General features: G+C 44.2%; 1 protein-coding gene across 3 annotated transcripts in view; it reads left to right on the top strand.

Moving 5' to 3' along the window:
- Positions 1 to 250: 250 nt before the first annotated feature.
- Nudcd3 (NudC domain containing 3) overlaps positions 251 to 26230 on the top strand; it is a 95929-nt gene continuing 69949 nt past the window's right edge. For 2 of the 3 annotated variants that reach the window (NM_001363446.1, NM_173748.5), the window contains exons 1-2: positions 1419 to 1927; positions 8394 to 8716. In NM_001363446.1, the coding sequence (NP_001350375.1) occupies positions 1736 to 1927; positions 8394 to 8716 (515 nt within the window). In that variant the 5' untranslated portion in view covers positions 1419 to 1735. Of the gene's footprint in view, positions 1928 to 8393; positions 8717 to 26230 lie in introns of all 3 variants that reach the window. The other variant, XR_001779940.2, reaches the window with a different exon arrangement.

Below are 26230 nucleotides of genomic sequence, written 5' to 3'. Positions count from 1 at the left end.
AACAAAAGTAAAATCAGTATTTTGCTCTGTGTGGTGGCATATATCTTTACTTCTGCACTTGGCAGGCAGAAACAGGCATATTTCTGTGAATTTGAGGACAGTTTGGTCTATACAGCGAGTTCCAGGGCAGCCAAGGCTGCAGAGTAAGACAATGTCTTTTAAAAAAGTTAATTTGTAGATGTTAGTTAGTCTAGTAGAGATGAAATTCATTAAAATCTTTTTTGTTGTTGTTGTTGTTTTTTTTCCGGTCAGGATCTCCTTGCAGAGCCCAAGTTGGTCTTGAACTGGCTATGTGGATGAATAAACATTTCTGGTTCTGTCGCCACCTTCCCAGTGCTAGGTTTACAGGTATGGGTTACTACACAGTTTATACAACATTCAGGACACATTAGTCACACATGTGGGTTACTACACAGTTTATACAACACTCAGGACACATTAGTCACACACTTTACCAATTTAGCTACATTGAATGAAAAAAAAACAAAAAGGAGGACATGATGGCTTCTAGGTATGGTGGAGGAGGTTTATTGTAGACAGGAGGGAGCAGACAGCCAGAAGCAGAGGCATCTGGGAGAATTCAGGGTGGAAGTGGCTGTAGAATGAGCTGGGCCATGTGAGAAGGGTTAGGGGAGAGGGTAGAAGAGACCTGGAGTCAAGAGGCCAGGAGACCAAGAGGCCAAAGGGTAAAAAGGACCTCATAACCAAAATGGCTGGGTTACATAGGAATCAGAGAAGCTTGGGGAGGAAAAGGCCAGCTCAGACTCTGGACTGGAGAAGTTTAGGGTAGAGGTCAGGATTAGTATGCCAGCCAGAAGGATCCTGTACCAGAAGGTACTGAGGGAGACTGGTGGCCAGAGTCTGCTTTGATATTTTATTAGGCATCTCAGCCATTTGTCTTCGGTTTGTGACCTAGCATATGTTCCTAATCTGTCTGTCTTTCGTCTCCCCCCAACCCTCTTCTGAGACTGGGTTTGACTCTATAGCCCAGGTTGGCCATGATTTGGATGCGGGGATTACAGGTATAAACCACAGATTGATTGTGTGTCAACCTTACATAAACGTTTTCTTAAAATGTCTATATGCACGTATTAGTAACGGCACGTGTATACACACATGCTATACATACGGATGCACACACACATATTTACAGTATCATACTTCTTTTTTTCCTTCACTGAGCTTTTCACACTTTTCTTGTCCTTTCAAGTCACCTTGAAATCTGGTGCAACCTTCTGAGTTTCACTCATAGCTCTGTTAATAGGAATTCCATACAATTCTACAATATTCCTTTTCCGTTCCCTCCGCTAACAAACAAAATGTGGTATTATAAGAAGGCGCACCAGACACCTACGCAGGAATTCAATCCAGAAAGAAGAAAGGCTCCCAGACCACGTGACACCTCCAGGGACTACGTCAAGTGGCCGTCACCACAATGCTTCCGCCCTCTTCAAACATGGTTGGCAAGCGCTCTCCGCATCGTGACCATGGTTATTCTTGCATGTAGGAACCGTACTGAGCGCATACCAATCTCCTTTAGGCAAGTGTCGCGGCGGAGGAGATCCAGCAGAGCCGCAAGAACGACGATCGGTTACCGCCGGTAGTAACAAGCGCGGACCGGAAGTTCCGCGTCTTCGCTGTCCGGGGGGAGCCGTTAGGCGCGCACGCCGGAAGTGGCCAATCAGCCGGTGTGAGGCGGTGCCCACTGTGTTCGCGTCCCTCGGGCAGCAGAGCCATGGAGCCCGGGGCTGCTGAGCTTTATGACCAGGCCCTGTTGGGCATCCTGCAGCACGTGGGCAATGTCCAGGACTTTCTGCGCGTGCTCTTCGGCTTTCTCTACCGCAAGACCGACTTCTACCGCCTGCTGCGCCACCCTTCGGACCGCATGGGCTTCCCGCCCGGGGCCGCACAGGCCCTGGTGCTGCAGGTGAGGTGGAGAGAGGCGGCGGGCCGTTGGGGTCCAGCAGGTCCTTACCCCAGTTCCACCTCCCAGCGCCAGAGGTGCCCCGGCTCGCGTCCTACGTCTGGGAACTGCGCCACTCCGTAGCCCACCCTTCAGGGTTTGTGATTCTCTCTGGGGTGCCACCAGGTGATTTGAGTAAATGGCCAGGCGTTATCTGACCCACGGATCCGTTGGCAGGAATGCGCTTCTTTGGGTACAGGCTGGGTTTGTGCGGGAGATGCTTAGGTGTTGGACCTGTCAGCCTGGGTTTGAGGGCCTCCCAGCGCCCTGTGGGCATCCCCAGAACGGTGCAAGGGGCTTGTTAGGCAGGGTTCAAACCGTGCAGGCTGTAGGAGGAGGACTTTCACAGCGGGAGAAACTAGTAGATTTCAGAATTCCCGGGCTCGGAGGTGGCAGGAATGACTGGTATGTATTGATTGGTGGGTGTGGCCTCTTGCCAGTGACTTACTAAGTTGGTGGACAATTGTAATGTTTACGAAATTTACATTTGGATTAAAATTTATATGTCCTAGGTTATATTTATTGTTTTTGAAGCGTTACTAATGACTGACTCAAGTTGTTTGGACACCTTTTTAAAAACTGTTTTCTTTCGAGACAAGATCTTGCTGTGTAGCCCTGGTTGACTTGGAACTTGCCAGGTAGATCAGGATGGCTTCGAACTTATGGTCCTCCTTCCCGACGCTCCCGCGCTGGGATTGTTGACATTGTTGAGTTAGTAATAAGCAAACATTTAATGAATATATTTAACACTCTCAGCTGCGGTATAGACTCTGATGGTATGGATATTTAAATAATGGTCTGTCTACTTTTGACACTGTACAGAGAGTAAAGCACAGACACTAATAGAGAGCTCTGCTAGTTCTCTGTGTGGTAGAGCTCTTTGGAAGGAAGTGATAGAAGTGGTAGTTAGGAAATTGAGACAGTTTTGTAGGAGACGTTGAAGTAGGTTTTGAGGGGCGTGTAGAGTCTGATTCACAAACCTATAAAGTGCTTCATGTCACCTTTGCTGTTTGTTGACCCCTGCATCAGCCCCAGACAGGGCTTTCCTGTGTAGCTCTGAAGTCCTGGAACTCACTCTGGCATCAACCTCAGATATCTGCCTAGGATTAAAGACTCGAATTGCCACCACCTGGCTTACCTTCCATCTTAATCTGTTCTGTGGGCTTGTCAGGGGTTACTTTCTTCAGTTCCTCTCAGTGGAAGAAGCCAAAGCTTAGAATGTTCTAGTAACTCTTAACATAATGACCATGAGGTGATCAGTGGGAAGGTTTGCTACTGAGTTTCAGTTTCAGAATGGAAACCGATGAGTCCCTGGGGTAGCTCATCCTTATCAGTGGCCCAAGTGCTGCTGGTTGAGTAATTGGAGAGGGTGAGAGGTGGCACCTTGTGTTTCTTTATAATGAAGTCTTGCCACCTGATCGCCATGCTCTCTGAATCTGACGTAGTAGTTCAACAAGGTTAGATGACAACAAGAACTTCACTCTGTTTCCTGCAACTCAGGACTTCAGTTTTCTAATTCCAAATCTTTTTGCCCTTTTTGTCATTTAGCCACTCCATAGTATGGTGAGAACTTTTGTTTTGGTTATGAAAGGAGGAAAGAGTATCCCAGTGGCTGGCTGGCATTTGAATTTCTTCTGTATAACATCTTATTTTAGCTTTAACACAATTTGAGAGGTTGGTTCTTGTTTGTCTGATGAACTGATAAAGGCAAGATAGATGCACTTATCGTACAACTTTATAAAACAGCTACCTCTGAAAGGTTAAGATAGCTCTATAGGTTACAGTGTGGTGCCCATGCTATGGGAGGTAGGGAGCCGAGGAAGGGACAGGGTCAACCAAATATTTCAAGGTTCCAAATCTGGGTAACTGGAAGAGTGAGGTCATTAACTGTATTGTCACTTGGATTTGGGGGGTGGGAAAGTTTTAGATAAGTTGAATTTGAGATCGCAGACAGGTTCTGGCTTCAGAGCTGTTGGAATGGTAGGACTGGATCTTGCAGGAGATGGAAGGACTGTGAAGTCTGAAGAAGAGCCCAGTGTAGAGGACAGCTGGGGAACGGTCACCGTAAGGGGCATTGGGTTCTACCGCAGCCAAGGTTACAGTCCCAAGTACAGGTTTAAGAGTTGTTTGTTCTTACCCTTTCTCCAACCCCAGGTGGTTCTCAACCATCAGCCTTGACCGAGAGCCCTTTTATCTTCTCAGTTTCTTTCTTTTGTGGGGTGGGAGGTTGAAGACAAGGTTTCTCTGTGTAGCTTTGGCTATCCTGAAACTTGCTTTGTAGTCCAAGCTGGCCTTGAACTCACAGAGATCCGCTTGCCTCTGCCTTCTGAGCGCCGGCATTAAATAAAGGCATGTGCCACCACTGCCTGGCTCAGTTTCTATTTTCAAACAAGTATTTATTGAGTCTCCACTATAATATACACTGATTTGGGCCATGAGAAACAGAGGCTTATAAGTTGTTGTGGGGTTTTGGATTTTTTTTTTATTCTGAGAAAAGGTCTCACCATGTAGCCTTGACTGGCTTGGAACCTACTATGTAGATCAGGCTGGTCTCGTATTCAAAGACATCTGCCTGCCTCTGCTTCTTGAGTGCTGGGACTAAAGGCGTGCGCCACCACATCCAGCCAACCAAGAGACTTTTTACTATGTATACACTTGAATACTATTTTCATCAGGTAGATCATAGTAAGTCCCCCGAGGATCTGCTTTTTTTTTTTTTTTTTTAATTTACTGAAAGCCTTTGCAAGAGGCTTGTAAGCTACATTTAGTATTGGTAAGGGTTTTGGTATCTTTTCTACTCATTTACTGCTTTTTCTGTTCTTGATTCAGTGATCCTAAGACTCCTTCCTGTGACTTCCTCTCTCAAAGTGTGGTTGCTGCCCAGGGTCTGTGAACAGGCCGGAGTGGTTTGGGTGGTTTCTGTGGCGCTTGGGAGCTCCCTACCGATGTCTTGGGGAGTAGCTGCTGCTGTGTGTGCTTCTTTATGTCAACTGAATCCAAACCGAGACCAAGGCGTCTAGAAAGACATAATCTGGGGCTGGTGAGATGGCTCAGTGGGTAAGAGCACCCGACTGCTCTTCCGAAGGTCCGAAGTTCAAATCCCTGCAACCACATGGTGGCTCACAACCATCCACAACAAGATCTGACTCCCTCTTCTGGAGGGTCTGAAGACAGCTACAGTGTACTTACATGTAATAAATAAATAAATAAACCTTTAAAAAAAAAAAAGACATAATCTCAGCCCAGGACTTGCCTTCATCAGATGATTGATGTGGGAGGGCCCACTGTGGGCAGTGCCATCCCTGGGCAGGTGGTATGGGGTGTATAAGAAAGCAGGCTGCGTGAGTTAGTAGGTGTCATTCCTCCGTAGTCTCTGCTTTAGTTCTTGCTTCAAGTTCCTGCCTTGGCTTCACCTGATGATGGACTGGATCCTTTAAGCCATGTAAACCCTTTCCTCCCCAGGTTGTTTGTGATCATGGTGTGTTTTACACAGCCACAGAAAGCACACAAGTGCAGTGCTGCTGACAGAGGCTGGCTGTCTGTTTCCCTTCTCAGGGTTTAGAGCATGAGTGAAGTGAGTAAAGATTTTGTTCTGTTCATTAGTATTAGAAAATGTTTTTGTTTTGTTTTGTTTTTTTTTGTTTTTTGTTTTTCGAGACAGGGTTTCTCTGTACAGCCCTGGCTGTCCTGGAACTCACTCTGTAGACCAGGCTGGCCTCGAACTCAGAAATCCACCTGCCCCTGCCCCTGCCCCCCCCCCCCCCCCCCAGTGCTGGGATTAAAGGCGTGCACTGCCACGCCCGGCTAGTATTAGAAAATGTTAAGAACAAAAGTAGTCTAGTCAGTCAATGACTAAACAGACAATGACTCCTGGAGTCAGTGTGAAAAGCATGGCTAAGTGGAAGTCTTCCTTATAGGAGTCAGGAGCCACCTGTTTCTCACTTCTCTTGTAACTTATTGGAAAATCTTAGAGGAGTCAGTTCCCCTCTTGTCTTCTGAGATGGCATATTGAAGGCAATGGACTTCTATTCCAACAAGGACACTGCCTCTAGGGTGAGTCTGTGAACATAGGCAGCTGGAGCTCTGGAGTGTTGTGAGAACTGGGTAGTGTAGATGGGCAGGTGGAAGGGGAGTCGCAGGAAGGCTGAGTGAGGACTGTCAGGCCTTGGTTTGGAGCACCCTGAGGTTACAGGAGAGTCTTTACTGCCTGACTTCTTGTAGTTAAGTTGAAGATTTAAGGTGTTAGAGATAGAGTGCTTTTGAGTACAAAGGACTCAGACACTGGTAGCATGGATGCTAGAGAGAGTCAAACCTTCAAGCTACCAGCAGATTAGAAGTGGTTTTTGACTGTGTTTTGTTTTGTTGTTGTTGTCGTCGTCCTTGTCGTCGTCATCATCTTCTTCTTCTAAAGATTTATTTATTTATTTTATGTGTATGAGTACACTGTAGCTGTACAGATGGTTGTGAGCCATCATGTGGTTGCTGAAAATTGAACTCAGGACCTCTGCTTGCTCCAGCCCCACTTGATCCTGCCCCGCTTGCTCCTGTCCTAAGATTTATTATATGTAAGCACACTGTAGCTGTCTTCAGCCACACCAGAAGAGGGTGTCAGATCTCATTACGGATGGTTGTGAACCACCATGTGGTTGCTGGGATTTGAACTCTGCTCTTCCGAAGGTCTTGAGTGCTCTGAGCCATCTCTCCAGCCCTGTCTTTTTTTTTTTTTTTTGAAACAGGGTCTGACTGTACACCCTGGCTGGGCTGGAACTCACTATATATCAATCACAATTTATATCAGGCTAGCCTCTGCCTCCTGGGTGCTGAATTAAAGATGTGTGCTACCATACCTGGCCTTTGTCTCCAGTTTTACATCTTTTAGGATTCTGTCTGTCTGTCTGTCCATTTATTTTGGCTAGATTGACTTTTATTGTTTGTTGTGTCTTGTGTAACTTCTCTGAATCTGCATTTTCTTCATTTGAGGATGTTGGTGGTGCTCTTCACAGGGTTTTTGTGAGTTTTGAAACTGTAGAAGCACACAGTATAGCTAGCACTGTGTTTTGTCTTCCGAGTTGTGCTCAGACATGTTAGTGAGTACTCAGTGCCCCAGCCATGTCCCAGCTTACTTCCTCAAGCCTTATTACCTCTGCCTAGTGCAGGGGTCTTGCTCTTTCTTGGTGATACTGCTTCTTGGAGCTCTGCTGGGCACACTCCTTCATTAAGGACCACTTGAGAACCCGATCCTTCTTCCTCTGTAGATTTCTTTCTCTAGAAATGTTCTCACCACAGTCTGCCAGGGCATCAGGGTTCCATGATGCCCCACCTGTATAGACTTCTATCAGAGTGAGTCTGTACTTGTGCAGTGTTGAAGATAAAACCCACTCTCCTGTCATGACCAGCCAAGCTGACCTACACCCCAAGCCCTATAGCTGTATGGACCATCCATGATAGTCTCAGCACCTTTCTGGATGTTAAGGGTGTGTCTTCATACCAAAGGAGGACTGTCAGGCCCCAGTCTTGGAAAAGCCTGTGTTAGAAGTCCCAGGTAATAGGAGTGAGTTTGTATTCTTTTGCTTTTTAGAGTTTTTATTCCTTGCACACTGTAGGCCCAGGGTGGGTGTTTATGGAGTCAAGTACTCACTCCTACATCGTATCCTCAGCTGTCAGTTGGGGAAGTGGTGGCAAGAATCTGATAAGCCTGAGTGCATCTTGTAGATTTTCATCTTTCACTTTTTAAACCTGAATTGCTGGCACCTTCCGGAATCCACAGCCTGAGTGTGTTCTTCACATTGCCAGCAAGGTTGGCAAAAGTAATGACAACTCTGGTGTCGGCCTTTAATCTCAGCACTGGGAAGACAGAGGCAGGCAGATCGCTGAGGCCAGCCTGGTCTACAGAGCAAATTCCAGGACATCCAGGGCTACACAGAGAAACTCTGTCTTGCTACAACCTCCCCCTTCTCCTACCTTGGTCCCAAAAAGTAATGACAACTAAAGCTGTCTAGTTTTGCATCCTCTAGGTTTGTACATACAGTTAGATTTGACTTATTTTGAGTTTATTCATTTTGGAAACTTCTTGAGGAAGAGCAATTCCTACCAGCTTTTGGTGAAGTTGTAGAGTGTTTCCATTTTGCTTTGGTTTACTGTTATTTAATTTTATACTTAGAAGATTTTGTTATATTTCTGTGGTGGTGTGGTCTGATAGGGTGCAGATGAATTTATTTATTTATTTATTTATTTATTTATTTATTTATTTATTTATTTTTGAGACAGGGTTTCTCTGTGTAGCCCTGGCTGTCCTGGAACTCACTCTGTAGACCAGGCTGGCCTCGAACTCAGAAATCCATCTGCCTCTGCCTCCTGAGTGCTGGGATTAAAGGTGTGAGCCAACACTGCCCAGCTGCAGATGTTGTATTGATGTTTGTTTCATTTTTAGGTCTTTAAAACATTTGATCACATGGCCCGCCAGGATGATGAGAAAAGGAAGAAAGAACTAGAAGAGAAAATAAGAAAAAAGGAGGAAGAGGCCAAGGCCTTGCCAGCTGCTGAAACTGAGAAGGTAGCGGTGCCGGTCCCAGTGCAGGAGGTAGAGATCGATGCTGCTGCAGACTTGAGTGGGCCTCAGGAAGTAGAGAAGGAGGAGCCCCCAGGCTCCCAGGACCCCGAGCACACAGTGACCCATGGCCTGGAGAAGGCGGAAGCTCCAGGAACAGTTAGCAGTGCTGCTGAAGGCCCTAAGGACCCTCCTGTGCTCCCCAGGTAGGAGCATCTCCTGCAGTGTCGTCCTCTCTGCTGTGCTTAAGTTTGCCTATGAGTGGTTTTTGTTTTGTGTGGTTTGTAAAAAAATATCAGCTCTGTTTTGGTGGGCAGTGGTTAACTATAGAAATTCATTTCTTAATAGTTCTGGAGGCTGGAAACCCCAGATTAAAGTATGATCTGGGTTGTTTGTTTGAAGGCTTCTATCAGTGGTTTGCAGACAGCCATCTTCCTGTGTCTCGTCACATTCCTTTGTTCTTGCCTGTGTCTTATTCTCCTATTCTCAAGCAGCACTCAAACACCTTAGTGAGCCAGATTGCCTTCCATCCTGGTGCTTCAGGGACCTCCTTTCGGAACTCAGTGTTGAATTCTGTTACCTCAGAGGTTTTCTTTATTTTGTATTTTTCTTTCTTTATTTTTTTCAAGACAAGGTTTCTCTGTGTAATCCTGGCTATTCTGGAACTTGCTCTGTAGATCAGGCTGGCCAGGAACTCAGATCAGCCTGCCTCTGCCTCCTGAGTGCTTGGATTAAAGATGCATAACACCAATTGGCTAGGTCTAGTTGATTTTTTTTTTTCTTTCTTCTCAATGCTATAGAATTCAGGTATTGAGAAAAGTTTTTCCATGTGCATATACCTATAATCCCAACACTTAGAGGTAGAGTCAGAAAGATCACTTAAGTTTGAGGCCAGCCTAGTCTATATAAAGAGTAAGAGGCCAGCCTAGGCTACAGAGTGAGACCTGTCTCAAAAACAAAAAATAGCAAGTACAACGGAAGATGATTTGCCTGTCTGTTTATAAAATGATCTTGAAGATTGCCAAGGTGGACTGTGAGAGTCAGTTTTTCTCTGCCATGGAGGCGAGGCTATAGTTTCTAGTCACTCAGACACTTGTCCAGTATTACTGTGTAGCTATGCACAGGGTCTGTAGTAGTTGACTTTAAGCATGTTGACTTTCTACATAAGTGGACCTGATCAATCAGTTTAAACTTCCCTGAAGTAGAAGAGATTCTGTGGATGGGGTCTGCACCCAGTTTTGGGGAGTTTACGGTGGCCTATGTGGATTTTTGGACTGGCTTAGACATCCCTCATAGTTATATTCATTTTTCTGTCTGTCCATCCATCTATTCTTCCATCTGTGTGAAACAGGGTCTCTACATAGCCGTGGCTGTCCTGGACCTCTCTATGTAGACCAGGCTAGCCTTTGCTTTCCCAGTGCTTGGACTAAAGGTACACACAACCATGCCTGCTCTATGTTTATGTATTTTTTTAGTGTGTATATGGGTGGACTTGTATCAGAGTGTGTGTGTGGAGGCCAAAGGACAAGTTATAAGGCTTCGTTCTGACTTTCTGTCATCTGGGCTGCAGGGATTGAACTCAGGTTATCAGACCACCAAGCTGTCTCACCAGCCTTCACAGGAATCTTTTCATTGTTAGCTGCTTATTCTGTTCCTCTTAACTCTCGACAGATGCAGATGTTTCATGGTAATAATTAATGTTAAGTAAGAGTAACGGTATATACCTTACTGTTGAACGCCAAATTTGAAAACCCTGGAGAAGCAATGCAGTATTAATGGTGACTCACAGAGCCAGAAGTAAGGGGTGTTTTAATGATCTTGTGTGTATGAGTGCATGTGGTGGTCAGAAGACGGCCTTGGATGTTGTTCCTCAGGGTCCTTTGTTTTTGTTTTGTTTTGTTTTTTAAAGTCTGATAGAGTCTCATTACCTTGGAACTTCAAGTTGGCCAGGCTTTGCAGGGTCCCCCTTGTCTGCCTCTCCTGGAGTAGGATTATTAACCTCCACTGTACCTGACTATTTTGGTTTGTTTTGACTTGAGTTTTGGAGGTTAAAATCAGATCTTTCCACTTTTTAAAATTTTTATTTATTTATTTATTTATTTATTTATTTATTTAATTATTAATTAGAATAGGGTCTTACTGTGAAGCTCTGGCTGACATGGAATTCACTCTGTAGATCAGGCTGGCCTCAAATTCACAGACATCTCCCTGCCTCTGCCTCCAAAGTGGTCTAGATTAGGTTGAATTTTAAAGGCAAGCACTTTACTATACTGACTGAGCCATCCCCCCAGCCCCTCATCTTTTCTTTTTTTAAAAAAAGAGTGTTCATACTTTGTATTTTTATAAAGTGTCTTATTTTTTAAAAGATTTATTTATTTTATTTAAATGAGTACACTGTAACTGTCTTCAGATACACTGGAAAAGGGTATCAGATCCCATTACAGATGGTTGTGAGCCACCATGTGGTTGCTGGGAATTGAACTCAGGACCTCTGGAAGAGCACTCAGTGCTCTCAACCATCTCTCCAGCCCTTAGAAAATGTCTTAATCCTATGTACGAACATCCAAAGCAGGCTCACCCCAGCAGTATTTTTTTTTTTTTTTTTTGGATATTTTATTTATTTACATTTCAAATATTATCCTCTTTCCTGATTTTCCCTCTGCAAACTCCCTTTCCCATCCCCCCTTACCCTGCTTTGATGAGGGAGCTCCCCCACCCACCTACCCACTCCTGCCTCACTGCCCTAGCATTTCTCTATACTGGGGTATCAAGCCTTCACGGGACCAAGGTCCTCCCCTCCCACTGATACCATTGATAAGGTCCCTTCAGCTCCTTCAGTCCTTCCCCTGGCTCCTCCATTGGGGTCCCTGTGCTCAGTCCAGTGGTGGGCATTGAGCATCCGCTTCTGTATTGGTCAGGATCTGGCTGAGTCTCAGGAGTTGGCTGTATCAGGTTCCTGTCAGCAAACACTTCTTGACATCACAATAGTGTCTGGCCAACTCCTCATTTTTTATATTTACCTTTTTAAATAACACAATGAAGAATTTTGTTTTACTTTTTAAAAAATACATTTCTTTAAAAAAAAGGTGGAAATTTGTTTTTGATTTGAGTAATGGACTAGAATTGCTACCTTATTGTAGGGACTCTACTTTAAATTCTTAAACCAGTGAGCTGCATTCTGGCTTATTGTGCCAGTCAGAATGCTACCATAGCAGTAAGTATAGAGTGAAGATTTGCATGCGACTCCGAAACCAACATTTTTACCTGCTGTTCAGGTTAGACTTCTACTATCCAGTGCTTAGAAATGCAACATCTAACCTTTCAGTAGTTGAGCCACGAATCAATTACAAGTTGAAGCATTAGTCAGTCTATAGCTGCAGTTTCTGTGCATCTGAAAATGGAATGTCAAACGCTGTTCTTTTCTTTGTTCCACTTGGAGCTCTGGATCCCAGAGTTCTTCCACCAATTAGCTCTCCATGCTAGATGTGAAGATTTGTCATTTTGTCAGTTGAATAATTGAAGAATCTTATGGTGACTGTCTCTACTCAAGCACCTGTCCTTGTGAGGACTCTGCAGTCAGTTGCCCAGGACCTGAGGCTTGGAACACCGATTTCTCTTTTTCTTTTTTCCTCCTTTGGTTTTTTAAGTCTGATCTTATGGCCCAGGATGGCCTTGAACTCCTGACTCTTTCTATCTCAAGCTCTGCGATTACAGGTGTGTGCTACCATGCCTGTCTTTGATGCTGCTTTCTTCCTGCACCCCCGTGTTTGACTGCTGTTTCTAATGGCCTGTGTTAGAGAAGCATTGCTGACTCTACACAGCATTGACAGGTGTTCCTCTTCGGTGAAGTCCCTTGACATGCCTAACAAAATTTGGCATAAGTGCTGGGGGAAAGAAAGACAAGATGATAATGTATTTATACTTTGCGCATCCATTTTTTCCTACAAGTTGTTTATTAGTGTATATAGTATACTGTTTTTTGGAGTTTTTGTTGTTTCTGCCTTTGTTTGTTTTTTGATACAGGTTCTCACTGTGTAATCCTGGCTGGCTTGGAACTTGCTATGTAGACTAGGCTGGTCTGAAATACAAAGATCTGTCTGCCTTTGTCTCTCCTTGCTGGGATTAAAGGTATTAACTGTGTGCCTGGTTATTAAACTTCATATTTTTTGTCTGTGTTTAACACTTCATCATCACAGCCAAAATGCTGAGAAGCAATCATTTTGTGTCTTTGGAACAGAGCAATGAACTCTCCTTTGGAATAGTTATGACTTCTTTCAGATAGTCTTGTGTAATCCTCACAGCCATGGGAGAGACGTTTGTGTTGGCCAGGCTGCACTGTGCTTCTTCCTTCCTAGCCTCGGGCCCTGCGTTGTTACCAGTGCTTTGCCTTAAAATAAGCTTTATGGTAATATCTTTAAAACATTATATTTATTTTTGTGTGTATGTTCTTTCCTTACATCGTGTGGGTGCTGGGACTAAGCTTAGGCCACCAGGTTTAGTGACAAGTGCCCTACCAGCTGAGTCATTTTGTGGGCAGATTTTTTTAAGAATTATTTTAACATTTTTCTTATTTTGCTTTTGCTTTGGAGACAGGGTCTTGCTGTGTAGCCTAGGCTGTTTTTAACCTTGTGTGATCCTCCTGCCTCCACCCTCCCAATACTGGAATTGCAGGTGTGTACCATCATGGCTGGCTGCAGCATATATTTTACCTATGTGTAATGATGTAGAGTTCACCCAAAGCTACAGGGACAGTATTTTTGAGGTGACTGAGGGGTATAGTTGAAGGATATCTGCTGTCACCCTGTTGCTATCTCCCTTACTAATAGGCCCCAGTTGCTCTAAGTCTTGTTGTTTCAGCCTGCTGTCAGAAGTCTTCCAGTCTGAGCCTGGCATGGTGGTGGCACAGGAGAGGCTGTGGTGGAAAAATTGCTTGCAAGTTTAAGACCAGTCAGACTGGGCACCACAGTAAAAGTCCACTTAAGGAACGAGGAGAAGAAGAAACAAAGGGAACAGAGAAGTACCTGGGTGCTTGAAACACCCACTTAATTTCCACCTATTTAGGTACAAAAAAAACGTGCTGCTTATGCAAGACTGTAAAGCACATCTTACTTGTATAGGCTTGGGAGCTGTCCATAGTAGACACTTTGTCTTAGTGTCTGTGTTGTAGTTGGTCAGTGACCAATGTCTGTGAGCATGGCTAGTACTTGTGGAAAGAAGGAACATAACAGCTTTCACCGTCTCCTGCCAGTCATCAGCTCTTTTTACATCGTCTGCTTGGTATGTAAGACCTCTTGGCTTCATCCCAGCACTCACAGCCAAGCAAGCTATCAGAGCACCTGCAGTTCAGGCTCTCCACCTGCAGGTGGTGCTGAAGGCATTGGAAAAGTGGCTAGGTCTGGAAATGCAGATGAAAGGCTCTTGACAGCATGTGGCAGCTCTGTTTTTCTTATATAAATCATGAGTAGAGCCCTTTATAAAGGAAGGAAGGGGGAAAAAGTCGTAATAAGAATATCAATTATCACCCAGCCACGGTGTTTCGGGCTGGTTTGGACTCGAGAGGAAACCCTCATCTTCAAAAAGACAAAGACAAAAGAGAAAAACCATAACTGGGTAGACAAAACCAAGATGGCCCCCACCCCCAAACCCACAACAAAACAGTCAAAAGGAGTATCAGTTATCACCTAGATACTAGGTGCTAGGACCAAGTGCGTTTTTTATTCTTGGATGAGTGACCCCATGCTGTTGTGTTGATTTCCCCTGCCTGTGCTAGTAGTAGAGTGGGGCAGTGTGAGGGGAGGGCTTCATGGACTGCATGGCGTATGAGCTGCTTCGCTTACTTGAGTATGGCACTAAAGGAAGCCATCAGTATTAGTGTGTTTTCATAGTTTTGGCAGTGTGTCCTTTGTGCCTAGGTGTTACAGGGACCTAGGCATTTCCTGGGAAGAGAATTGCATCATTTGGAAGAGGTTCCTGACAGTATACCATGTCTTGTGCAGTGCTGGTGTATGCTACATAAGTGCTCCACTAGGCTCTGTTACCAGCGGTTTTTATTGTTGTAATCACCCCCCCCCCCCCACACTTCTCTTTTTTCCTTTTTCTTTTCCTTTGAAAACTGGGTCTGGCTTCAGACTGGCCTCAAGCTCACTGTTTAGCCGAGTATGGTTTGAACTCCTCCTGATCTTACTGCTTTTACCTCCTAGCGGTATAGCCATGTGCGCTGTGGCTGGTCGACCTCAGTCTTCTTTCTGATTTGTCATATTGATGAGCTTCTTGGCTCCTTGCTTATCAGTCTGTTAAGCCTCATTAGTGACTGCTCGGCCCTCGTGACCTGACCGTCTCCCAGGGAGCCCAGCTGCAGTTAAGCCTCACCTTGGAGGACGGCTTCAGCATAGGTGTTTCAGGAGAACGTTGACATTGATTCTGTAGCACTGATGCCTTGGTGGCGTTTGTGTCATTGATGCTTCTTAGGCAGGCTGTCAGACCAAGGCCTTTGTCAGAGGCAGTCTGAGTGCACTCACTACCTGGAAAATCTGGTCTTTTGGTTTAGTTTTATATAGTTCTCCATTTGGTGGTTTAGGCCTTTCTCAGGTGTCCATCATTGGTAGTTCCTTGGTCAAGTCATGGTGGCGTAGTCAGAAGTCACTCCATGTAGGTTGTCATGAGGATTGAAGACAGTGAATGCTGAAGACCCACCCACTTAGCATGGTTCCTGGTAGGGTGTCACTCAGTCAGTGGCTAGCTATTATTACTACTGTGTTTGTCCTAAAAAGAGAAACTTGCTTTTCTTTTGGGTAATGCTCATGCAATATTTGGAAAACAGATAAGTTGTAAAAGAGGAAAATCTTACTATCCTCACTAAATTTTGGGATATTTTCTGTAGTTATCCCTATGTATGTAAACATACCCATACACTTAAATATGTGTATTTGTAAACTTTCTTTTTTTTTTTTCTTTTTCTTTTCTCTTTTTCGAGACAGGGTGTCTCTGTATAGCCCTGGCTGTCCTGGAACTCACTTTGTAGACCAGACTGGCCTCCAACTCAGAAATCCTCCTGCCTCTGCCTCCCGAGTGCTGGGATTAAAGGCGTGCGCCACCACGCCTGGCTCATTTGTAAACTTTCTATTTTGCATTATATTATGCCTTTCTATTTTGTTGAACAGTATAAGGAGAATTTCCAGCATTCTTTTTTGCACTTTTGAGTTCTTCTGCACACTGATGGGTATAACAGGCCTGGAGTGACTCTTGTCCTTGGACAAGGGTGGGTGCTGCGTAGCATGTGCTAAGAGGTAGAAATCTAGAGAGTAAGTGGAACACTAGGAGGCGAGGGGCGTTCACGTGTCACCTTAGATTCTGCACTCTGTGGAGCTTTCCTGCTGTTTCATCTTGCAGACAAACTCACCTTGAAATTGCTGCTTTAAAAGGAAGCTCAGACACCAGCCATGAGGGCCTGATTAAATCACACTAGGAAGACTTGGCTTTCTAGCAGGCGCTTGATAAGTTACTCTTGAGCTAGGAACCTGTTGTCTAGCCTCACTGGCTTTTCTGGTACTAGGATTGCAGGTATAATGTTGTTGGTGTTGGTTTTGCTTTTCATTTTTTTAAAAATTTGGCAGCTTATTTGTTTTTTGTTTTGTTTTTAAATATCACAGTGAGACTTAGCAGGCTTTGTTTTTAGGAAACAGTAGCTTGTGGTTTTTTGATATTGAAGCTGTATCAGAAGGGTCTTGGGGTGGAGGTAAAAGTAACCTGAAAAAAAAAATGTGTTCAGACACATACACGCGCGCGCACGCACACACGCATGTGTGTTGCGAGTGCAAGATTGCTTTTTTTCATAAAGCGTTTGTTAGGTAGAATTTGAAGTAGAAGTCACAGTGGGCATAAGAGTGCAGGACTCCCGACAGCCTCACTGTCTGGCCTTCTCCCCTGTCTTCTGTTATTTTGAAACGATCTGCCTCATAATATTTCATCTTAGTGTTTTCAGCAAGTGTTTAAACTTTGTTTCCTTCTGATGGTGTATGCTTTTTTTGAATCTGACTATAAAAACCCCGCAAACACCAACGGCTCAGAATTGACAGTTTCTTCTCCCTGTCCCGAAGGTAGTGTGCAAGGCCCTGGGTTAATTCCACAGAAGCGTTTTTAAAGAAGGAAGAGAGAGAGGGGGAGAGGGGGAGAGGGAGGGGAAGAGGGGGAGAGGGGGAGAGGGGGAGAGGGAGAGAGGGAGAGGAGAGGGAGAGGGAGAGGGAAAGAGAGAAGAGAAAGAAATCAGGCTGTTTGTTGGGCTTGCCACTGTGACTTTTACTGATTGTTAACTGTGAGCTGGTTCAGCATGTCCTCTGTCCTATTTCTTGTAAGTCACAGTTGGATTAAGGGTAACATTTTTAAAGTTACAAGGCTATGTAATGGAAATAAATTGTTCTTCCTGGAGACAATTTGTTCATAGTGTTTTTTGTAAAATTTATTCGTGTGTGCATATACTTTGCCTATAATACCCAGTACATGTGTATACACAGCACATCTGTGACTGTTGACTTTGCCACATCCCCTAAATGTGCTCTGATCGCTCAGGCTTGATAAACGGCTGGTACTGACTTGGTGCTTTCTGTTGCCAGGCACCCTCTCCTTAGCACACATGTGCGTTTTTATAGTCCTTAAAATGACCTGGGGTAGGACTGTTGCTCTCCTAGCTTGCAGTCCAGAGAAGTGGCTTGTGCTCGCGTTGCTGCTGAGGGTGTCATCTGGGCCTTTTCCCCCTGGAATGGCTGGCCCCAAGGTTCTGCACTACTGTTGAACTTACCCTCACTGGGGATGCAGAACGGAAATTGCTGGGCCCCTTCACTGTCTAATAGGTCTGGGTGTGGTTTGTATATCTTGTGAATTTTCAGAAGCTTTTCAGTGACTGACACGTAGTAGCCAGGGTTTTTCTTGACTGCTATAGAGTATTACACCCTATGGATTAGAGTCATTGGAGTCATTATCTAATGGGTCCCTGGGGTGGGGTGTATTTAAGCTGTTTACAGGATGCTGGTGTCACAGATGCTGCTGCAGCGAATATGCTTGTGTGTGTTTCTTGGAACATGTGTACGCGTATCAGTTGGGTGAATTCCCAGAACAGGAATTACTGAGTCAGAAGGGTTTTTAAATTTTGATGGCTGTTGCTGAATTGGCCCCCGAGAGTCTACCCATTTGCTCTCACTGCCAGTTTGCATGAGGGAACCTTATCCCCTTCCAGCCTCCAGGAGAGGCATAGGCTCAGGTCTGTGCTGCTCTTACCTGCTCTTTAAGTGCCATTTTCTGCTGACCTACCTTAGGGTTTCATTTGTTCTTGTGGATGGTTTTCTGTTACTTACAAACACGAAACTATATATTTCTTTTGTTTGGAAAAGATTCTGATGGATTTCTAACACATTTTAACACTTGGTAAGAGTCATGTTTAATCATTTTCCCTAGACTTTACTTTATAGGAATTAATTTTTCTATATGGAATTTGATTGAAAGTTTTACAGGGACCTTCAGTTCATGTTTTGGAACAGGACGGGCTGATAGCTTTATATATATTTTTTTCAACCTAAGAATAGAGCATGTCTTTAAGGTTTGTGTGGAATTTTAATGTGTTTTTTTCCAGTAGAGAAACTGGAAATGAGACTTGTATCTCTTCTTGGCTTCTAAGTCTTTTACTTAATTTTGTTTGGTTTTGTAGGTATATAGACTGTTTAGTATTTATTATGTTTAGTGATAAATTATATTTTATTACTATATAATGACTGTCTTTAGTAGTAAATTATATGTATTTTTTTGCACTTAGAATTTTAAATGTAAGTGTATTTTTCTCCCTGTCAAGCTTGTTGCCAGGCAACTGAAAGGATGGAGCTGACAATCACTAAAGCACAGGAAGGAAGGCTTCTGTGGGAGATGGGGGTGGGGGAGTTACCGCTTTATTGACTTAAGGAATTGAGACTGACTAGAGGTCTAGGTGGCATTTCAGAATGATCTGTGGACATGGGTTTGGAGTTTTATGACGATCAGGACTATTGCATTTAAAGCATTCATTCACATTTAGATGCAATGGAGGCTGGCTGAGGCTTGGAGTGTCACTGAGGCAGCTTGAAGATGAGAGGTCTTGGGACTCTCCTAGGAAGGGACTTTGTCTACCTGTTTGCAGGGGATCCTAGTACTTGGCACATAGGTGGCACTTGGTGAACCTGGATTTGGTGATCTGAAGAGACTATTGTGGAGGGAGTAGGAAGAGAGCTTCAGAGAGGGGAATGAGCCTCTCTGAACTGGTGTGTTCAAGTCAAGCCTGTGGTAGCAGCATGGTCAGTTTTGTGGGGGAGCTAGCTCTCTTTGGTGTTTCCCTCGTCCCTGTGTGGAGAGGCTACTAGGAGAGCAAGATTGTCAAGCCCCACACTGTTCTGTGCAAGGTAGGAGACCACTATGGTGGTGTCCAAAGAGGTGCTGGCACTGATGACTGTGCCACATAAGCCAGGAGCTGCATTGCCACCCTGGGCAACTTTGCCAAGGTCATTTGTTATGGCATCTCCTAGACCTACAATACCTGACCCCCAGACTCTGGAAAGAGACCGTGTTTATCAAGTCTCCTTACCAGTACACTGACCATCTTGTAGAAACCCATACCAGAGTCTCTGTTCAGAAGACCCAGGCTCCAGCTGTTGCTACCACATAAGAGATTCTATATAAGAAAAATAAAGTGAAATGAGTATGAAGAAAAATTAATAGAAGAATAAAATACAGTGATACTAAGTACAATGTGTTCACGTTTTCAGCCAAGTGTTATTATATGAGTCAAAGTTTAAAAAATTAATAAATTTATGAAATCAATAAAGGCATATTAACGTTTATTATAGAAGAAAGAAAACGTTTTTTATGAATAGTATAGCTAAGCCAATGCTGAACTCTAGTGTAGTGCCCAGTTTAACCAGGCATCTGTGCTCACACCCACTCACTCACTGGCTCACACAGAACTTCCAGTCCTGCAATCTCTTCATGGCAAGTGCCTAGAAGGTGTATCATTTTAATTTTTACACCCTATTTTTTGCTGTCCTTCTATTTTTAAACATTAATATTCACCATTATGTTACAACTGCCTGCAGTATTCAGTACAGTAACATGACGGTCAGGCTTATGAATATACTACCATCTTTATGTAAGCACACTCCATGATGTGTGTACCACAGCTAAATCACCTAACTGTGCAGTTCTCAGAACTTACCACACTAAGAAATGTGTGACTGTATTCCAGGTTTTTAAAAATTAATTAATTAATTATATGAAGTCCACTGTATCTGTCCTCAGATACTCCAGAAGAGGGCATCAGATTTCGTTATGGATGGTTGTAAGCCACAAACAAAAAACTAAGGCCCACTGAGTTGCAGCAACCCCTGAGAGCCAAGGAGCTAGCAACCGAAGGTAGGGTCTTCAAACTCACTCTTCATCCATAAGAAAATCTAAGGGGAGCAGAGGATGGAATCAAGAGGGGAGAAATGAATGTGATGGCTTTGAGTGTAAAGAAGCAAAGCCATGGGCTGCAGAGGTGGCTTGGAGGTTTAAGAGCACTAGCTACCCTTCTAGAGGACTCAGGTCCAATCTTAGTGCCCAAACAGTGGCTAACAACCATTTGTAATTCCAGTTCCAGGGAAAAATACATACACACACACACACACACACAAACAGCAGACAAAACTCACGGATATAACTCTCTTTTTGGCCGGGCAGTGGTGGCGCACGCCTTTAATCCCAGCACTTGGGAGGCAGAGGCAGAGGCAGAGAGAGTTCTGAGTTCGAGGCCAGCCTGGGCTAAACCGAGAAACCCTGTCTTAAAAAACCAAAAAAAAAAAAAAAACCAAAAACCAAAACAAAACCCAAAAACAAAAACACAACCCAAACACCTCCCCCCCCAAAAAAAACCCCCAAAGACCCCAAACCAATTACACAACCCAATTACCTCAAGAAAGAAGCCCATCACTGGTCAAAGTGGAGAGAATAAGAGTTGAGTCCTCAGCCACAAAGGAGACATTTCTACACCCCTCAGGGAACACTGAGGGAATCAAAAGGAGAAAAAAGTCAGAGGTGAAGAAATGGGCTCAGTCCTGTGGAATGCTGACTTCCAGCCATAACATGGCTACTGCATGCCCGAAAACCCCGACAGCTGTGGCTACTTACACAAGACTGACCCCAATAGCATCCACCGTGGAGGAGGGAAGCTCCTGAGGTCCTCCTACCCTTGAGGAGTTATATACAGGCAGCTGTTGCTGGGAGAGGGAAAGGTGCTCCCTCCAGTGTAGTAGTGCACCCTGCTGGTCAGGTGCTCATCTGCTTATGAACCCCTCACTTCCGCTCCTTCTGTGATTCATGTGGGTCATTTAAAAAACAATAGGGCCCGCCGGCAGGATGGCTCAGCTAAAAGCACTTGCAGAAGTCTGACAATCTGACAATTTAATACCTAGGATCCAAAGTAGAAGAAGAGAACCAACCCCCACAAATTACCTTCTGGCCTCAACATTGCACACATCCATACAAATAATTAAAAAAGAAAAAATTAGCTGCGCAGTGGTGGCACATGCCTTTAATCCCAACACTCATGAGGCAGAGGCAGGCGGATTGCAGAGTTGAAGGCCAGCCTGGTCTACAGAGTGAGTTCTAGGACAACCAGGGCTAACAGGGAACGAAGACCCAAAATAAACAAATGGAATTATTAATAAAGATGTGAAGGTAGGAGGACTAGAGAGGAAGAAGGGTTCAGCAGGAGTGGGCTGGACAAGCAGGGACAATGGGAGTTGAACTTGATCAGTGGACACTCTACAAGTGTGGAAATGCCACAATGAAACCCACGACTTATAATTAATACATAAATTAGCACACAATAAACAGCTGTGCTGTCAGAATCCTCAGAACCTCATTATTTAGGGATGCACCCAGGAAAAGTCAAGTGATGTCAGATTTTTTTAATGGGTAACCGAAGCTGCGTCTAAGACCACTGCCAAATTCACTGAGGACACTTCAGTCTCCTAATCCTGGGCCCCTTGGGGCCCTCCCGCCAGTGCAGCTTCTGGTTGCTGTTTCCTGAGGAAGAGGACACTGTTGTCTTTCTTTGTATCATTACTTGAAAGCTGTTTCTGATATATGTATTTTTAAATTTGTATTTGTGTGTGTGTAAAGCTAACACCCACCCACGTATATACCGGATTAGGATATCAATATTACTGTTCTCCACCTCCATAGCTTGTTCTCCTGGAAGGTCTTTGGGGTAGTAACATGCATGGATGGAGCTGTCACCTCCTTTCAAGACAGTGCCTTTTTGGGATCTTCCTGAGAACCTGCCACAGGGTGAGGAGCTGCTTTTCCCTTTAGAGATCTGTCTGGAGGTTGCTGTCCATGGAGGTTGCTGGCTTTCTTTCCCTTTTCATAGTAGATATGCTCTAGCATATGGTGTGCCATGAACATCCCTCCCAATTAGGGGAGAAACTGGGTGTCGGGCCCTGCTTCAGACATTTTGCGAAGCTGTTGAGGCCTGTAGCAGCCTCTCCTACCTACACCTCACCCTGCGCTTTCTTATCGCTGTTTCCTTTTACCTCGTATTGTCTTCAGCCTTGTGAGTTCAGCTATAACCTTAGGATGTATATGTGCTCAGTTTCACAGATGTGTTGGGTTTGTTTATTGGATTCAACCAATGTGGAATGAGTAAACGTTTGTTTCAGAGTCTTGAGGCAATGAGGCTGAGGGTGTCAGCTCAGCCCAAGCCCTCTGCCCAGTCTCCACTGGCTCTGTTAGGGCGGTCAGGAGCTTCTGACTTACTGGCTCTTTGTTCCCTTGAGTTCTCATGCAGTTCAAGTCAGGACGAGACAAAGGAAGGGTTCTTCCTGGCCACCCACGAGTGGGAGTTTTAGAGTGGGTGTTGTGCTGTCCCAGAGTTAAATGAGCAGCTGATTGTGTCTGGGCACAGTCTGCCTCTGAAAGCAAACCCCACTGATCTGCGGGTGGAACCGCTGTGCTGTGCTGTGCTGTGTGTGCGTTGGAAAGGACTCACCTCCTTCCAGCGCCTTCTGCTGCCTAGTGTTTGTTTTTCATCTACCCGTTCTTCACTAGGGTTGTGGATTCTGGTCTCTTAGTGGCAGTACTGTCTGCTATTGGGATCTAGGGAAGACCTCAGGCAATTTTCTTGCATCTCTGGTCTGTTGAATGCAGAGAAGGAAACATACTAGGACTCCCTTCAGCCTTCAGTAGGTGGCCAAACCCATCAAAGTGCAGACTAGAGTCTTCTCCTTGGGAGGCCAGTGCTCTCTTCCTGTGACCTGCAGGGGTCTGCATCAGTGGGCTGGTCATGTGCTCTCCTCTTGGGGACTTTGTAACCTGGTGGTCCTGGGTAGCAGCAGTTCACTGTGTTCTCCCTACCCCCACCCCCTGCTTGGCTTACCCAGAGCTTCCTGTTAGCTGCTGCTAGAGCTCCACAGAGCTAAAGGACTCTCCTGCCGCTCCTTTGTCTCTTGTAGTTGAAAATTTCCCCTTTCTGTAGTTGTTAGCCAGTGTCAGTTCCTGCTGCTGCTGCTCCTCCTCCTCACTAGCCTTGGTGGGTAGTTACTGGCTGCATTTTCTAGAATGACTGCATAGTGTTCTGCTTCATCAGCCGGGCCTGTGGGTGGGAAGAGTTTTGCTGGATAATCTTGCTCCAGCTGTCTTGATCTCTAGTCTTGCAACTTTTTTTCCAATGGAGTTATGGGGGAATGGTGGCTGACTACAAATGATTATGAGAATTTGAGCATTTCTTTAGAAATAAGGTTAAGGAAAATTAGAACAATAAGAGTTTAAAATGTTTCCTGGAAATGGGGTAGCTGTGATGTGGACCTGTTTGCCCTGCCTGGGCCTGAGTGTACCCTTGTACCTACTTGGCTCCAGACACTTCTGTCCATAAGAGGTCTCCTGATACCCTCACAATCCATCCCCAACACAGATATTTGCAGTTATAATTCAATTTCCAAAATTGTGCTAGGTGTTTAAAATGACCATGTGGCAGAGTGTTGTTAGTGCCGTGAAGGTTTCAAGCTCCTCACTTCCCACATGGGTACCCGTTTCCATGTTGTGCTGGAAGAGCAGACTTGGAGTGTGCTAACAGGCTGCTGGCTACCTTGTACTTTGCTGTGAGGTATTGTGAGGAGGAAGTACTACAGATTTTTGATAAATTTGGCTCTGTGTTAAATAGTTTTGCAAGTTTTTGCATTTGGGACCCTGTAACCCAGCTTCTAAGGAACTATTTACCTACAGAGCTAGGAGATGAGCTACAGCTTCCCAGCTAGACAGGCCATAGGGAGCGGGAGCAATGAAAGTGAGTGTGCCGGCTAAGCTGAGCATATGAGTATCTGCTGTCCGTCCATCCATCCGTGACAGCATCTGCTGTCCATCCATCCGTGATAGCATTGGGTTTCGATTTCACACACTGTCAGGTTCATTTCTACCATTGTAACACTTTGGAGGTTTTTGTTGTTCTTTACTTTTTGAATATGTAAATCACTTTTGGAGTTCACAAGTAAAAACATTTCAAAGTGTGAGTTCACATTTGTTGCTTTACATTCTTTCTGCCTCTTGCTCTCTAGAGAACAGTTTCTTTTTTTAAATTAAATTTTATTATTTTACTTATTCACTTTACATCCCTCTCACTGCCTCCCTCCCAGTTACTCCCTCCCACAATCCTTCCCCCACCCCTCCATCCGGGTGGGCCTCCCTAGGTTTCTCTTTCACCCTGGCATTTCAAGTTAGAGAACACCTTTTGAGTTTTAGTGAATTCTGGTGAATTTCTGTCTTTTCCCCCCTTCAGAGGTAAATAATACAGCATCCATATATGCACAAGCTTTTTCTTATTTTTGTTTCTTATAAAAAAAATCATATACTCTCTATGTTCTCAACATTTGACTTTTCAGCTGACCACAGGCTCTGGCAATCCTCCCTCACTGGAGGTCTGTTCCTATGACTGTAGCATTGGCCCCGTGTAATAATGTGTGCAGTGCATGGCAAAATGACCAGCCAGCTTTCTATGCAGGGCAGTTTACATGTTGTTCCAGTGTTTTGCTGGGACATGTGTTATAACAGTGATAACTTCATACTGTGTGTTGTTTTAATTTGGGGGGAATGTATTCTTAAGATGAATTCCCAGGAGTGGGGTGCTGATGACAAGGTAGTGCTGTCCAAATCCCTTCTGATAGCTGTACAGGGTTGTATCCTTGCCATAATGTTATGAGAGGCCCAGTTCCTGGAGTTGGTCAGTCACCGGGTGGGTAGTTAGGATTTGAATTAGATTTATTTGGGAGGTAGTGCACACTGATGTTTTAATATTTATTTTAATAGCTAGCCGTGGTACTGCACATCTGTAATCCCTGAGAGGGCAGAGACAGGAGGATTTGAAATTATGTTCAGCTTTGGCTATATAATAATTTCTATGGCTACATAGTAATTACTATGCTTACTTGGGCTATGGGATATACTATCTCAAAACTGAAACAAGTGGGGAGGTTCTTTTTGGGAATGAGCATTTAGGAAGCAGAGGCAGGTGGGTCTCTGAGTTTCAAGGCCACCCTGGTTTACATAGGTCAGGACAGTCAGAAAGAAAAAAGAACCTAGAAATAGTTTTTATTTTGTGTGAAGATACATGCCTATCACTTCATGTTCAGGAGTCATTTTTCTTGTCTCTTCATTTTTTATGTTGGGGTTCTATTTTCTACTTTATTTTTAAAGAGTTGTATATGAGAGGATTAGAATAATAATAATATACAGAACTTCATCTTTAAAAGTTATTTTAATGTTTCTTCATTTTATCTTTTTACTTTGCTTTTTCTTTTTTTCCTTGCTAAGTAAGTGCTTTTTATTTTCTTTAATGTTTAAAATGTTTATTATGAAACATTTTAAGTGTTTATTATGAATTTTCTTGTTATCTGAAAATTTCAATCAAAGTGAGGATTATTATTCATTTTTCCTGTAATGCTTGCACTTTTCCCTATGTTTCTATAAACTTCTGTAAAAATGACCTTTGTGTAGTTTGAGATTTTGTATTTATATAACTGACCCACTTGGACTTCATTCTCTTATTGTGGAGTATAAATTGAGCTTTATCCTTTTACAAATGACTGTAAGCTATAGGAACTGCATTTACAAGAAGACTCTTAGGCAGTGCCTAGGGAGATGGGCAGAACTTTGTGGGTAAGTGGTCTGGGTGCAATGGAATTCCCAGAGAAAAACTGGGGAGAAGCCATGTTGACCTGCTATGTGTGTATACACATATAAAGTTGAGAGATCCCAAGTCAGTTGTCATTGTCTAAATACATACCAGTGGCCCTAATGAGGTAGTTTCTGGTGCCAGATAGGAACTGCATGCAAAGCTCGGTTGAGTCTTGATAGACAGACTGTGGTGGTGTGCACTGTGGTGGTGTGCATGAGTGGTCAGTTTTTAGTAAAGGCTAAAGTCAAACCAATTTGCATAGTACTTGTCATTCTTATAAAATTCATGGTATAATAAAGCCATGCCAAAAAAATTGATGTTTTGTCTAAAATTAAGTTAGAGTCTAGTTCAGGTGCATTGAGACTAGGCTTCTGCCTCACTGAATGATGGGAACATGTCAAGGTGGTGTGGCTTTTCACACACTCTGCTCAGTGACTGTGGTTGCAGGCATCTGCTGACACAAATCCCTACCTCTCAGAGTCACCCGGCACTACTCCACATG

The sequence above is a fragment of the Mus musculus genome, chromosome 11, assembly GCF_000001635.26.
Source record: "Mus musculus strain C57BL/6J chromosome 11, GRCm38.p6 C57BL/6J".
Taxonomy (NCBI): Eukaryota; Metazoa; Chordata; class Mammalia; order Rodentia; family Muridae; genus Mus; species Mus musculus.
The sequence above is the reverse complement of the archived record's forward strand: the minus strand, read 5'-3'. Positions and strand labels throughout refer to the sequence as shown.